Source organism: Ursus maritimus, unplaced genomic scaffold, assembly GCF_017311325.1.
Source record: "Ursus maritimus isolate PB19 unplaced genomic scaffold, ASM1731132v1 scaffold_12, whole genome shotgun sequence".
In the NCBI taxonomy this organism is placed as follows: Eukaryota; Metazoa; Chordata; class Mammalia; order Carnivora; family Ursidae; genus Ursus; species Ursus maritimus.
This window is the reverse complement of record NW_024423564.1, coordinates 40,073,854-40,090,626: the sequence shown is the minus strand read 5'-3', so window position 1 is coordinate 40,090,626 and position 16,773 is coordinate 40,073,854. Positions and strand designations below refer to the sequence as shown.

The following is a 16,773-nucleotide window of genomic DNA, read 5'->3' as shown; positions in this document are numbered from 1 at the left end:
AGAACGCTGGGATCACACCCTGAGCTGAAGGCAGACGCTTAATGACTGCGCCACCCAGGGGTCCCTAGAGGAATAGTTTTAACTCTCTCTTTCTCGCTTTTTTTTTTCCCAAGTATTATTATTTTATTAAATATACTCTACCCCCAGCATGGTGCTTGAACTCATGACCCCCAAGATCGAGTTGCTTGCTCTACTGGCTGAGCCAACTAGGCAACCCTCAACTTTTTTTTTTTAATGGCTAAAATCCAGGATGCTCCCGTAGATCATCTCTATCTGTAAAAGTCACAGTTTCTTAGGTTGTAGTGTTAACTTTTTGTGGCCTTATAGGGGTACACAGTAACAAGGTTGAGGAAAAAATTCTGTATCCATTCTTGAAACAATTCACATATCCAGATACTGCGTTAATACAGTAGTAGTTTCTGTGATTGGCATTAACACTATGTCCTCGATGATCCAGGGCCAGAATCTTAATTTAACTTCTTGCAGCTTCTCACATTTGATACTAGCAGTTTGTTCTGGGTGTGGCTAGGTATTAGGTGCTGGTTATGATTCCTGTTATTCTCTCTCCTGTTTTCTTTATGCTTCCCCCTTCCTGTCTTAATTTTCCCATCTTTATGTAGAGGTGAGTGGGGAAAAGGAAGCGTATCTTGAGAACTAAGAAGGAAATTTTTGTTGAATATCTACCCTTACAACTTAACCCGTGCCATCCTATTTGAAGTGGCATCCTACCCAAAGCCCTAGAAATGACTATAATCTGTAGATGAGACAACTGGAGCTCAGAGCAAAAGTAACTCATTCAAGTCATGTAGTCTAAAGGGATGTCTTTGATCTTAGGTTTGTCTGGCCCCAAAGGCTGTACCTTTTCCTTTGCACAAGTGGTTCCTAACCTTATTTGGCTCAAAGTAACACCATATTTATTACTCTGAAATAAAATTTTACCTCCCTGTATACATAATTGAAAAAACATATTCCTTAACGCTAATTTTTTTTTTTTTTTTTTTTTTTTAGAGAGCATGCACACGTGCATGTGGGGGGTGGGGAGGGGCAAAGGGAGAGGGAGAGAATCTCCAGCAGACTCCCCATCAAGTGTGGAGCCCGATGCAGGGCTTGATCTCATGACCCTGAGATCCTGACCTGAGTGAGCTGAAATCAAGAGTCAGATGAGATGCTTAACTGACTGAGCCATGCAGGTGCCCCTTAACTCTAATATTAGAAACAAATAAGGATTTTAACATGGGGAAAACTATCTTAGAAGACCCAATGAAGCAGTTAGGTGCTTGTACCTACTTGTAGTGAATAAGTTTGGATTTAAAGAATAAGACAATATTCAACTGAATGTTGTTGACTTTCTTTACGTAATGTGTAAATAAGGGATAAATAATATTTGTAGATGTTTGTAGAATTATTGTAATGTAACAATAGGAGCAGATTTATATTTGAATTTTCAACATACCATAAATAGCATTGTCTGAGTGCCTTGATTTTCTGAAATGATAAATAGTTCTTGGAAAAGTTCTGCACAAACAGGTAAGTCTTTTCCTTGATTTACATGGTAATTACCATCCAGGAAATCGATAACCAAAAATACTTTAACACAGCTAGGGTTTAGGCTTAAATGAATCTTCTTGTTTGTTTTCTTCTTCCCAATTTGAAAATCATGTGGAATGCCAAACAGCTCTTAACTGAGCTGGTCGTCTGTGTTAGAGTTCATTCAGTATCCCTGTACCATCCCGTTTCCCAAATGCCAGTGGTGTCACACAATTATTGTAACAACCAAAAAAGCCTCCACAAAATTTCAAACTGTTTCATTAGGGGCCGATATCACCCCCGCCCACCAGCAACATTGCTTTATAACCGGTTGCTTGAGATTAAGTCCTTGTTCTACACTGTGAAGTTAGGTGGTAAGGAAAAAACCAGCAGAAAGACTTGTTGGTTTTATATGTTCAGTTTTAGGATTAATGTTATAGGATTGTAATTATGCAGAGTTGAGAGTGGTTTGTTAAATCTGTGACGTTTGGGCTTTTATAATATCTCAAAGCAACACATGTTACTGTGGCTATTTGACAGGTTCACAGGGGCCTATGACGGATGGGGAGTCAAGGTGGCATGATAGAAAAACTTTCAGGTCTGTATGATGCGGGTGGGTTTTAGGGTAGAGTGGTATGCCCTGGGCTTGACTCCTGGAGGTTCCACCTTCTAGCCTAAATTTTCTCACTGGCACAATGTACAATTAATACCTGCCTTATGGAATTTGTTGTAAGAATTGAATGAAATAGCATGTTAGGTATCTAGAACAATGATTCAATAAATATTCTCTTTCCTTTAAACAAGATGCATTTAAAAAAATTTTTTTAATGTTTTTTTATTATATTATGTTAGTCACCATACAGTACATCCCTGGATTTTGATGTAAAGTTCGATGATTCGTTAGTTGCGTGTAACACCCAGTGCACCATGCAATATGTGCCCTCCTTACTACTCATCACCAGCCTATCCCATTCCCCCACCCCCTCCCCTCTGAAGCCCTCAGTTTGTTTCTCAGAGTCCATAGTCTCTCATGCTTCATTCCCCCTTCTGATTACCCCCCTTTCTTTATCCCTTTGTTCCCCTACCGATCTTCCTAGTTCTTATGTTCCATAGATAAGAGAAATCATATGATAATTGTCTTTCTCTGCTTGACTTATTTCACTTAGCATTATCTCCTCCAGTGCCGTCCATGTTGCAGCAAATGTTGAGAAATCGTTCTTTTTGATAGCTGAGTAATATTCCATTGTATATATGGACCACAGCTTCTTAATCCAGTCATCTGTTGAAGGGCATCTTGGCTCCTTCCACAATTTAGCTATTGTGAACAATGCTGCTATGAACATTGGGGAAGATGCATTTTTTTTTTTTAACAACTCTTTGGGTACTTTGTGTAATTTTTAAATTTTTCTCTTCTAAATCTGTACATTTTTTTCATTCTCCTACCCTTGGACAACCCCCCCCCCCAATAAAGAAAACACATCTAAAAGTGTATTCCTATACATGATCCTCAAACTAAGTTATCTCAGTGTGGAATTCTGTGTATAGTAACTAATCTGGACCTTTCTGATGAGGGCTTCTTCAATAAAGTTTAGTATAAACCTAATAAATGATTTAAATCAAAGTTGAAGATCTCAGTTAAACTTGAGAAATAATATACCAATTTATTCAGAATTGTTTTGTGTTGCGCTTGTCAGTGTTTTTCTCATGTGCCAAAAATAACTCCTTAATAATATCCATATTTCTTTGTATCCTATTTCTAGGCATAGAGAATACCTGCGGCAGAATTTGTCTCAGCATATAATTGTATTTTACCTTCTTCTCTCACTGTACATGTAGAGCTCATTTTCAACTCTCTGCACACTCAAGTCTCCTAGGATCTTAATTGCGCTCAAGTCCTAGACACTGATATTTGCTTCCAAGAAGCTTCTAGGGAGGATTACTTAGATGTTGAAGGTTAGAGGAAGGACGCCACTGCTTTTCTTCAGCATCCAAATTTATCTTTTTCCTTTTATCCCATATTGTCTTTAGTTCTGCCATTCTGGAATGGGAATATGCTTATTTGATCATCTTAATAGAAGATATATTATAAATAGATGGCCATATAATTTATATTCCAAATCCAGACACTTCAGAGGGTGACAGGGATGATATTAATGATTACTCTGGTGGGGTGGTAGAGGGTGCCTGGCTGGCTTAGTTGGTAGAGCATGAGACTCTTGATCATAGGGTCTTGAGTTCAAGCCCCACACTGGGCATGCAACCTACTTAAAAAAAAAAAGTTACTCTGGGACAGCAGTGGTAAACTGGGACCTGGAGTCTGCCTAATTGTAACCAAATTGCCTACTAAAAATGGAGAAAGAAGAAAAATGTAAGAAAGTTTCATACATTTGCCAATTAAACACCAACAATATACAAGCCAGTTTCCTGGGCAGTAAGGAAGTTTTTTGAATTATAGGCATTTGGAGAGGGTGTGGGGAGAGGACAGTGTGGTTATAAAAATAGAAGCAGAGAGTGAGGGCGCAGTGTCAGCACCAAGCCTGGAGCAAGGAGATGCTGGTACTCCTCGTCCTGGCTCTGGCTTGGTGACACATTCCTGGGAGTCGAGGATAGAACCCTGTGGTAGCCTTCCAGCTTCTTCAGGAAGCCTCCTGACACTGCTGGGTCTCCTCCCCTCTTTAACCGTTCTGCCTGCTCCAGTCCCAGGAGTTTTATAGGCAGGAATGGCAGTAATGTTGGCAAGCAGAGGGTGGGAAGAAGCTGCTTAGAGCAGGGGAGGAGGAACTAGTAATAAACTACTCCAAGCAAAGGGGAGAGTCTTCTGGCCAGGGTTGCGCCTAAGTCCTAAGTGTCTCTGAGTCTGTGACATAATTCTATTCTTGGCAGCTCCTTTCCACCTTTTCCCAGTCTCTGTTCTTGGGGCTCTCTATCCCTGGAGTGGGAGATGGTTCAGGATTAAGCAACCTTGAGCCTAAAAGAATCTTCACGTATTTGCGCGCGCGCACACACACACTCACTCACACATATACTCACTCCCTCTAAATTCAGGACCGCCCTTACTTGTATCATGCCGGCTCTACCCATAGAGGTTTTATTTTTTTTTCCTTCAGTGTTTCTCAAACTTGCTAATGAGCAATTTAAGTGTCTAAGGTGGTCGGTGAGTTTGCCTTCCCCCAATCCTTTGTCACCTCTCATCTAGGGAACCCTGTAGTACATTTTCTTCTGTCACCTTTCACCCTATCATCTTGTATATTTTCCTGTCTTTCTAGGTGTCCTACTTTAGAATAAAAATCAGTTTCAATCTTTCTTTCAAGATGTTTATAGTTTCTCAGATGATCCGCTTTTTTCGTAAAGTGCACCTCTTACACAATTTCTGTTCTAGAAAATAGTAAGGAATAGATTACCTTCTCCTGTCTCTCCCACTTGACACCTCTGTGGCTCACCATGCTTGCTTTCCAATTTTCCATGATTTATTTGGTGGCTTGTTTCTTTAGAATTTTTTTTTTTTTTTAAGTAATCTGCACCCAACATAGGGCTCAAGCTCACAACCCTGAGACCAAGAGTTGTGTGATCTACTGACTGAACCGGCCAGGCGTCCCCATTTACGTGGTCTTTAAATACCACATGCTTGTAGCCGTTTCATTGTAAGCATTGTAAGTCTTCTGCCTGGGCTAACATGAACATAGTGCTACATGAGCATTCTGCCAAACACTTCTTAAAATTTTGATTAGGGTCCCTTTTGAGATATGATGGCCATCTTTTATAAATAATATTTGTATATTTGGTAAACTGGAAAGTTTAATCGTAAGTCTCTTTATTAATATAATTTATAATGTTTCACAGGCTACCCTACTACATTGTTCTTAGATGTGAAATATCTTCTTGTTATAGTCTCTTTGTCTTTTTATGTTCTTTTCCATTTTAGGTGTCAAATAAGAGGAGGCTTTTAAGAAGATAAGTAGGTTTAGAAAGCTGGAAAATTTGAGACAGCACCTGACCAGGGGAATAACTGATTTATGATGTCTTTAAAATTGACACATAACCTTGCAGCATTATTAGACTAGGATAAAGTTCTGACTGGAAGAATATTGTGGAAAAGGATGATATATATAGCCATACACATTTGATTTATCTTACTCGGTTTAGTATTTCTGTAATGTCCACAAAGGCAAGACTAAAACCTCTCCCTATCCTTTTAAACTTAGGTTTCAAGAATTGCTTTGAGACTTTTGACTCTCTTGGACGCATAGTTGCTTGGTTAGCTTTCACTAGCAAAAGAAAATGTTCTTTTGGTTACTGTGGGAAGTCATTTGGTAGATTAACAAATATAAATCTGCTTTTCTTTCTTTTTTTGGATAAAATTATTTTTGTCCTATTATTTTGCTCACTAAAAAGGTGTTGTACCGAAGAAGGAAGAGCACAAAGGATGATTCACCTTTTATTTAAGACTTGCCACTGCTGACCCAGGGCAGCTAATTTAGAAGTGAATCATTTATAGAAAGTTCTACACAGTTCGAGGCAGGGCTTTGTACAATATCCTCATGAAGGTCTAAATAGAGCATACAGTATCAGGTTTCTAAATATCTGTCTTGTTGCCAATTTTATCTTCTGCAAACGGTGAAACTTATTTCTAGATGACTATAGCCATTGACAAGGTGAAGGTAGGGGCACTATATATAATCTCATGCATATTTTAAAAACAAATCTTAGAAGTTTAGTACATGTGTTATGCTGGGAAAATAATGGGCTTGAGATTTTAAATGACTTTATAGCATAAAGAAACAAATGCCACTAGTCAGTTTCAAAATTATTTAACTGGAAGAAATCGCTTTAAACTTAGAGTAAATCAAATCAAACAATGTGTTAGTATTTTGGTATTTAGTGATCATCTAATATTTTTGATTTTTAAAGTCCAATTACAAATAGCTCCTTTTTTCAATCTATTTTAACTCCTTTTAGGAAGTGGGTGGTTTATTAGATAAACAGTATTATTTGGCTGTATATAGAGGACAAAATGTATAGCTTCTGCCTTTGTTTTAAATTCAAAGCTGAGTTTTTGTTCACATCACAGTTACAGTTTTGTGGGTTAGAAAAAGCCCAGAAGTTTGAAATATTGTTTTGTCATTCATCAGCTATGTGACCTTAGATAAATCACTTAGTGGGTCTGAGCTGCTTTTCCCCTCTGCACAGGGTGTAGTGATACCTGCCCTCGTGACCTGACTCACAAGGATTAGTTGAGCTAATGCCTTGGGAAGTGATTAGTAACTTAGGTGTCTCTCTGCGGATATTAGATGTCAAGAGAGGTAACATCGCAGGGAAAAGAACTTGGACATCTGGGGTTGGAATCTCATTTGCACCAAATACTGCTGATAGGACCCCCTAATAAGCCTTTTTTTTTTCTTTTATATATATATATATATTATTGGCATATATTATTATTAGTTTCAGGAATATAGTATAATGAATGATTCAATATTTGTATATATGACAAAATGATCACAATATCCAGTTAATATCTATCAACATCAATAGTTATAATTTCTTGTGATGAGAATTTTTAAGACCTCTTAGCAACGTTCAGATATACAATACAGTATTAGCTATAGTTGCTATACTGTGTATCACATCCCTAGGACTTGTTTTTTTATAACTGGAAGTTTGTAACGTTTGACCACCTTCACCTATTTTGCCTACCCTGTTCCTGCCACCGCTGGCAACCACCAATCTGTTCTATATCTTTGAGGTTTGTTTTAGATTCTACATATAAGTGAGATCATCCAGTGTTTATCTTTCTTGGTCAGATTTATTTTATTTAGTGTAATGCCCCAAGGTCCATCCATATTGTTGCAACTGGTGCCATTTCTAAGCCTTTATTTTTTAGTTTGTAAAAAAAAAAAAAAGGGGGGGGAGTGGTGGTAATATAATACCTCTCACCTGGAATTACCTACCGTAGGGAATAAACGAAGTAATTTGTGACAGTACCTGGTGCACATAATGTTTCTTGCACCTTGAATTTTGATTTTATTTTTTCATTCTTCCAGACCTATCTCCTTAGTTCCTTCACTTTCCCAGTAGTTTACTGGAAGTGGGAGCCAGTATCCAAACTGTGTATAGCTCAGAGGGATGAGCAGGTGCCCCAGTTTATGACTTAAGAATTATTTGAGTTTTAGAAGTTATTTGATACAATACATTTAGCACATATTTTTGAGAGCCTTATCCTAAGATACTCAGCTTTTTGAAAGGTTTTTGTTGTTCTTGTTGTTTTTAAGTTTTAGTAGGCTCCACACATGCCTATCGTGGGGCTCGAACTCACAACCCTGAGATCAAGAGTTGCATGCTGTACTGACTGAGCCAGCCAGGCACCCTGGAAGAGTAATGAGTAACAATTTTGTCACTGGCTTGGTTAGAACTACTCCCTTCCGTTCAAGCACTCAGAGTAAGTGGGTAACCGTCTCCCCTCCCCTCCATAATTATTTTGTTCTTAGTTTTAATTCCTGCTATTTTAAGGGCAATTAACTAGATGGAGGTAAAATAATCTTTTTTTTTTTCTTATTGAGGAAAAAGTCTTCGAGACTTAGATAATGAGAACAGCCCAGATAAAACCATAGTCGTTAACACAGGAAACAATCCAAGTAGTGTTCTTACGTATAAAGATAAGGTATTAACTCTTGTTGAAAGTATGGTTTAGTTGGGGTGCCTGACTGGCTCAGTCTGTAGAGCATGTGACCCTTGATCTCAGAGTCATGAGTTTGAGCCCTCTGTTGGGTGTAGAGATTACTTAAGGAAACTTTTTTTAAAAAAATACTTTATTTATTTATTTGACAGAGATAGAGACAGCCAGTGAGAGAGGGAACACAAGCAGGGGGAGTGGGAGAGGAAGAAGCAGGCTCATAGCGGAGGAGCCTGATGTGGGGCTCGATCCCATAATGCCGGGATCATGCCCTGAGCCAAAGGCAGACGCTTAACTGCTGTGCCACCCAGGCGACCCAAGGAAACTTTTTTTTTTATAGTATGGTGTAATTATTATATTCGTCATTATGACTTTCTCTTTATTTTCTATAATTACATCGATTTTTCTATAATGCTTATTTTAGAAAACATTAAAAAGCAAGATTCTTGGGATAGATGTAGGAAAGTAGTTGTATTAAAATATTTATTAATACTGTTACTTTGGATAACCTTCAAGAGATTACAGTTCCAGTTACTTATATTTAAAATCACATCCACAAATATTGTAATGCCAGCTACACAAGCCCATAATTTCTTCCAGAGGTCTTTGGAACATGTGGAATCTTTGGCCAGCTCAGTTCCTGTTTAAGGAAGGCATTAAACAAAAGAAAGTTGGAAATGGGCTTCCTGGATTAAAAAAAACCAAAACAAAACAAAAAAACATTTAATGTGTTTTTGGAGAGATCTGTAACCTGTTTATGGGCCAGAATATTTTGAAACACCAATGACAAATGATTTATTTAACCTTATTCACAAAGCACATTATAAAGTATATAATGAAGAAAAAAGGCAATATTAATAACTGTATATAGTCATTCAGACTTATCGTTCTAGCCATATTGAGTTTTAAGGGTGAATATTCATAACCACATGATAAGAACCGGAAGATAGCAATTCAAATATTATGCATGGTAAGAACAGTGCCCACAAGTTATTCTTCAACAACAAAGTTGAAGGATAATGTAATTTATGGGAGAAAATGAAATCCATCCTGGTGATGACATTAAAAGGAGCCTAATCTGATCTCTTCAGGAAAACTCATGCAATTTAAGCAGCTTTCAAGTATAGGTGTAAATATTACTGTTCAAGAAGCACTTATATTCCAGGAATAATGATAACCTTAAAAGAGCTTTTTAGTTTAAAAAGTACATGAAGTCTCTTATTGAGGTTTTTTTGTTTTTGTTTCTTTTTAGTAACAACTGTAAGATGTAGACCAAGCTTTAATAATGCCATGATGTACATGAGTACTGTGGAGGTCAAATGACTGAGCTCACTGAGAGTACAGAATTGGGACCAGATTCAAGTCTCTTACATCTTTTTTTTTTTTTTTAAGTTTATTTAAAAAAAATCTCTACATCTAATGTGGGGCTCAAACTCATGACCCTGAGATCAGGAGTTGCACGCTTTTTCTGACTGAGCCAGCCAGTCACCCCAAGTATCTTCCCTCTTAATCCATTGGTGGTTTGTTTTGAGAGCGTGTGCGCGCGTGCGCGCGCGCGCACACACACACACACACACACACACACACACACAGAGGTTGGGGGTGGGGAGGGGCAGAGGGAGAGACAATCCTTATTATTATTTTTTTAAGGATTTTATTTATTTGACAGAGAGGGAACACAAGCAGGGGGAGTCAGAGAGGGAGAAGCCGGCTTCCCACTGAGCAGAGCGCCTGATGAGGGGCTGGATCCCAGGACCCTGGGGTCATGACCTGAGCTGAAGGCAGAGCTTAACGACTGAGCCACCCAGGTGCCCCAGGGAGAGAGGGTTTTAAGCAGGTTCCACACCCAGCATGGAGCCCTGTCTCACAACCCTGAGATCATGATCTGAGCCAAAATCAAGAGTCAGACACTTAACCAACTGAGCCACCCAGGCATGCCCTTCCCGCCTTTTTAATTTTTTTTGTTGGAAGGGGGAGCCACTTTTCTGTGCTTGAAATTTTTGATAGGGGGAATAGGATATGAAATTACGATAAGGATGGATGTAGTACGTCAATTCACCATCAACCTTACTGAGTTTAAGGATAAAATGAGATAGTAGAAAGTTATACTATTAAACTGAAGAATTCTAAAGATACTATAATGATTCTATTAGGAATTTAGTTGAAAACAACAAAATCTAGTCTAGAATGGGTTGGTGAAATTATTTGCTTGTGTAAATAAATATTCTGGGAGAGGACTGTATCAGACAGGATGTTGATCTTGGGGTCATGAGTTTGAGCCCCACATTGAGTGTAGAGATTACTTCAAAATCTTAAAAAAAAAAAAAAAGTTAGCCTAGGATAAGGATATTTGAAAATGTGATAGACTTCATTGGATGGGGAAGATTTTGACATAGACTGGGTCTAGAAGTTGGGTTTTAGCTACAGCATTTTGGCCAAGGAAATGCCATGTGCAGATATATGGAGATGGGAAAAATACAAAGTATAAAATTGATAAAGACAGGATATTCTAGAACTGAGCTGCCCCGTATAGTAGCTAGTAGCAAAATATAGATACTGGACACTCTGGCTAGTTCAAATTGAGTAAGATCTTAAAAATTTCAAAAATGTAAACTGTCTCAATTTTTATATGTTTGAAACAATGTATTGAATATGTGGATTACATAAATTGAATAAATTAACATCTATTTTTACTTTTGTTAATGCAACTATTATGTGGCTTTTTACATGTTTGTTGGGCAGTGCTGCTTTAGGAAATGGAGTAGTCATGAGTATTCCATTTCTTTTTTTTTCTTTTATTTTTTTTTATTATATTATGTTAGTCACCATACAGTACATCCCTAGTTTTCGATGTAAAGTTCCATGATTCATTACTTGCGTATAACATCCAGTGCTCCATGCAATACGTGCCCTCCTTAAAACCCATCTCCAGCCTGTCCCAATCCCCCACCCCCCTCCCCTCTGAAGCCCTCAGTTTGTTTCCCAGAGTCCATAGTCTCTCATAGTTCATTCCCCCTTCTGTTTACCCTTTTTTTTCCTTTAAACCGAATGTATTTAATAGATTTGTCTCAAGGGCTAAATCTTAAGGCCTTAATTTAAAAAACAAAACAAAAATGACAGCACAGCTTAAGATGCAGACTCCTCTATAGAAACGAAGGAAAGGACAGACCATCTAAGGAAAAAACAAAAAGGCAGCACAAGGAGAGAGGCTAGATAGTCAGGGATCTTGGCTGGAGACCTGCCTTGAGTAGGTTTCTTGCAGATACTTGTTAAAGGCAGTGGGGTTTTTCCAGAGCTCGGCAGCATGTGTGTAGGGCTATCAATGTTGGGTTCCCCTTGCGGGCTCTGGATGGACAGCAGGATGGTCCTGACATCATACAGGATAGACCACTTGTGCTTCAGGATGTCCAGGCAGATGTTACCCACCTGTCCACGCTGGGGTGGGAGCAGGGTGTGAGGAACTTCACCGTGTGGGTGCACTGTAAGGGTAGCCACTGGCGAACTCCAGGGAGAGTGTACACCTCAGGGCTTCGTATACCAGGCCAGCTGCTCCACGGAAGGTCCCCACCCATTTGAAAAGGTCTCATTCACGGAAGGCAGAGAAAAGGTCATAAGGGTCATCAGCTTCCGATGTAGCCTCTTGCCCATGGGTCCCTGCAGAGCACCCCCACTGGGCTCCATTCCTTTGTGGGTGGTGGCGGCTGGTGGCAGTTGGGTGGCACTTCTGGGAGGCAATGTGGTGTCTGGTCAGGGAGACAGGAACTTGGAAAGCACAACTGCAACTAGAATATTCCATTTATCTTATAAAAAATGGACAAAGGTAGTAAAACACTAAATATGGATACCTCAGAAGACATTGAGGATTTCATTTTACAGTAAAAAACATGAGAAAGTTTTTATCTACTGGATTACTCACCTTATAACATATGATTCCTTGCCATGAGCTTACTTTCCTTTGATTTAGTTTAGTTTGTTCACGAGAAGGTATAGAAAATGTTAAATACTATGTCTTACTGTCTTTAGTATACTTACAGTGGAAGCAAGCATTTCTTAAAGGAACACAGATATGACCTGAACAGTGCATCATTTTTTTCCCACCCTAACAGTAAACATTTATTAGCTGTGTTAATTGGATAAAGTCATAATTTTTCTCATCTGCAAAATGAGGATAATAAAACCTGGTGTACATGTATATTGTATCAAATGAGGTAAGTGAACATATGTTGTCAATGCCACTGAGATACAAACTGAACGGGGTGCTTGTTAGCCATTGTAGGAGAAAGAGAACAAGATCTCCTCTTAGGGGGAGAATGACGATGTGTTACACCAAGAGGACTTCAAGGCAAGGTGACTCAGACAGTTGAATGAGGTACTAGATTTCAACGATGTGAGTAAAGTGGAAAGATTGATTCCACCTGGGCAGTCACATTTGAGCATAGTCTCGATAGGCAAGGACATAGGGGTGGAATGGGTGGGCAGGCATTTTAGATTTTGGATTGAGGGGAAATGTGTGAATGAAGGTAGGAAAGCTCAAGATATGTATTTGAGGTTCGTTTTGGTTTAAATAGTCATGGCTTTTGATCTCTTCCAGTTGACTCATGTTGCCTTACTGTACCTCAGGGCAGTGTATGAGCTTGGGATTTCCTTGTTGTATAGGGACTGTCCATTTTCGCATACACAGTGTGCAGCACAGAACCTGGCAAAACAGATATTTAATAGATAATTGGTGGGTGGATGACTGAGCAAGAATTTTGCAGCTTTCAGAAAGCATATATCACTTCCTTATTTTTCAGTGAGGATGTGTTTGAATTTCTAGCCCCTTTTCCACGTCTTACAGATATATTTGCTGATAGTTGTATGTTGAGATCCTAGGAGTGTTAGGTTTTTATTCTCCTGTAGAGATCTGACCTGAAGTCAGGGAGTTTTAGTTACTTGCTATTGCAGAGGGCTGCAGGTTTTCAGCACAGCTTCCTGTAGAGCTCCATTCTGTGAAGGATGTAGCTGGCTCCACTCCTTCCAGAAAAAAAAAAAAAAGATACCTTGCCTGCAAACTTTTGGCTGTCTGGAATGGAACATTATTCTGCAGGGGAGGAAGCAGAATGAAAAAGGGTCATACCTACAGGAAATCTAATATTTGCTCTGCAGTGAAATGTGAAAAATTGAAAGAAAAGAAACAGCTTAGTAACTAGAAGTCTGCTTTGCGTGGGATTTCCTTTTTGGGGCTTTTCTCCTGCCCTGTTACATCATCATTATGTGGGTTTTTTTTTTTTTTTTTAAGATTTTATTTATTTGAGAGAGGGTGGGAGGGAGAAGGGGGAGGGCAGAGGGAGGGCGAGAAGCAGACTCCCCACTGAGCAGGGAGCCCGATTGGGGGTAGGGGGGATGGCTCAATCCCAAGACCCTGGGATCATGACCTGAGCCAAAGGCCGATCGATGTTTAACTGACTGAGCTACCCAGGGGCCCCTCATCATTATGTGTTAATGTTTTATTTCCTAAGTGGCTTTTATATTAATGGTGTTTGGGATCCACTGTGAACACATTAACAGATTCACTGTTTAGAACAATACAAAACGAAACTTTCTTCTACTTCCCATCAAATTTTTGAGAAAGGAAATAAGAAAAGCTGTTTACTATGCATATTCCCTTGCCCCTCTACCCACACTATTAGTGATTTTTGTCAGTGGACTAATTATACCATTGATTTCACAGTTAGAATAAGGAATAGGAGCCATTCTTAAAGGACATTTCTCCTGTGAATCATACAATTTTTACACTAGCGTATTTGCAAAAACTTAGAAAACCAAGTATATTATGCCCTGCTTAGGAACACAAAGGGTTAAATCAAAGATCCACCAGTTAGCACAGCTCACCAAGGATGAAAAAGGGAAAGGGTGGAAACAGTGGTTTTTCTTTGTAAGCCTTTATTCTTTGATACCCAGTTGCCTCTTGTCCTCATCACTAGCTCTTTTCATACACTTCTGAGATTTGATCAGAGTTTTACTGACCACGCTGGACCTTTTAGCTGTGTAACATAGAGAGCTCTTCCAATTCCAACACATTCTGGTATGGCTTAAAGAGCCATTTAATAAGTAGTAGTTGCACCATTTCTGAACTTCATGAGGCTTATGGATGTGTTAAGGCTTAAGTTCCAGTGGGAATCAGGAATGGTGTGAAACCCAGGGATATAGGGAGAGTGTTGAAAGAGAGGACTGAAGCAAGGCTCAGGTTTGGAGGAAGGGCTGGCAACATCTGTGGCAAAATTACTTGACAATAGAAAAGAGTGAAAAAATTTTCCGTTAGCCATTTTGGTATGAAATAACCATATTAAATGTTTTTCTTTGGGACATACGTACTCAAGAAATGTTTGTTGAACTTAATTTTTGAACCAGTGATGTGTTTTCAACCCTCTTTCTCCTCCTGTTCTGTAATTTTGTATTTGGGCCCCAGAAATTACAAAAATCATGGCAGACAAACTTAAGAGCTGCCCTACAGATTTTAGTAAAATGAACCCTATTTTTGAAGGAAAATGAGGTTCAATAAAGATGTGGGGAACATAAGTCTCTTTAAAAATCTCTACACAACTTTTTATTATCCCAGTTTTTCATGCTGTTTCTACCATCATGTGAATTTGACCAAATTGCATTAATCTCTCCGTACCTCAGTTCCTTTATTTTGAGAATTAAGGGATTGGATTAGTGGTCTTTAAGGTCTGTTTTAGACCTCTTCATTTTAGAACCTCATTCATTCATTCATTCATTTTCTCAAGCACTATAATGTAAGATGAATAACTTCCCTCATTTAAAAAAAATCACCAGTTTTCAAAAATAGTCTTGCCTATAATTTCATTGTGGTACATATATCATGGCCTTCCTTTGGGAACACAACTTTTGGTTTTAGCATTGTAAATGGCAGGTAATGTAGGTGTTTAAATCACTTCGAAGTTGGTATGATCTGAACTCAGAATCTTGCTCTTGACAAATATAGGCTCTGTGACCTTAGCCAAGTTACTTTTTTAGCCTAAAATTCCTCATCTATAATTTGCAGGTGATAATGTATTTATGAAGTCATTGTGAGGATTAAATGAGATCATGGCTGTAAATTGTTTAGTACACAGCCTTGCCTATAGGAACTACTCAATATATATTACCTGAGGTTAACGATGTAATTTCTTAGATCATAAATTGAGGACTATTTCGCTCAAATATTAAATAAACTAATGACCAGAATGTTTCCTAATGGAAACTGAGCTAATATCTTTCTTTCTTTCTTACAGATCTTATATTGTACTTTAAACACGCCTAAAGTTGATATGGGAAGACTCTTAGGATCATATGTAGGTCTTGAAGATTTCATATTTGCCCATGTGAAAGGGATCCAAAAAGAAGTGAATGTGTATAAATCTGAGGATTCACTTGGTCTCACCATTACAGATAATGGTACTGGCTATGCTTTTATAAAGGTAAGTCTTAAAAAATAACTATGTGACCTAACTGAGGATAATATTTAAGAAAATCTACCGGGTTAAAGAAATCTTCAGAGTGAAAGCTGGCTTAGCAGGGATGGTTTGATAAGGTTTCATTTAAAAACGTGTTTCAAAGACCTCATGTTTTGTTTACCCTTTCCTTGCATTTCTTTCTTTCAGTTTAAACTTCCTCTAGAATTTAGAACTTACTGAAAAGGAAAGCGTGGCCCTAGTGCCCACTCATCCATATGAGCTGTTGTAGGTCTGTAGCTCATTAATATCTGATGACTTCCATATTGATTTCCATTGATTTTTTTAGGGTTTTTTCCAAGTAAGTGTGTGTGTGTGTGTGTGTGTGTGTGTGTGTGTGTGTGTGTGTGTATAATTTTTAAAAAAGTAATCTCTATGCCCAGTGTGGGGCTTGAACTCACAACCCTGAGATCAAGAGTTACATGCTCTACCAACTGAGCCAGCCAGGCACCCCAAATGTACACATTTTTGACAACTTATTTACTTCTTAAAAAATGTTTTCCAACATTTTCTAAACTATATAATTCTTTTATTTAGATACAAAGAGAGCAATATAGAGCTGCAAAGATGAGAGAAGGAAGTTTGAAATAGTATGAAAAACTAAGAACTAAGGAGTGGTAAAAAGAAAAGTAGGCTCATCTCTCTCTCTCTCTCTCTCTCTTTTTTTTTTAAGATTTTATTAGAGAGCATGGGGGGGGGTGCAACACAAGAGGGAGGTGGGGAGGGGCAGAGGGAGAAGGAGACTCTCTGCTGAGCAGGGAGCCTGATCCCAGGACCCTGGGATCATGACCTGAGCTGAAGGCAGATACTTAACTGACTGAGCCACCCAAGTGCCCAGACCCATCTCTTAAACACTTCTATTAAGTAATTGTGTAACAGCTGACTTACACTGAATGCTTATTTACTAGGTACTTTACATATCTTTTCTCACCAATCCTCACAATTCAATTTGATACGGTTTTTTCTTGTTGATGACAACAAATTTTTAATGTATAGCTTATTGTACTCATACCTGTGTAACCACCACCCAGATCAAGGGAAACTTAATTTCTACCACCCAGAAATCTCTCTTGTAACTCTTCTCAA

The 16,773-nt window shown here is 38.6% G+C and overlaps 1 protein-coding gene and 1 pseudogene across 3 annotated transcripts in view; one reads left to right on the top strand and one right to left on the bottom strand.

The window, feature by feature from the left end:
* Positions 1–16,773, top strand: part of GIPC2 (GIPC PDZ domain containing family member 2) — a 72,814-nt gene that overhangs the window by 16,468 nt on the left and 39,573 nt on the right. For all 3 annotated transcript variants that reach the window (XM_040627109.1, XM_040627108.1, XM_040627110.1), the window contains exon 2: positions 15,469–15,654. In XM_040627109.1, the coding sequence (XP_040483043.1) occupies positions 15,469–15,654 (186 nt within the window). The remainder of the gene's footprint in view (positions 1–15,468; positions 15,655–16,773) is intronic.
* Positions 11,412–14,254, bottom strand: LOC103663121 (annotated as a pseudogene).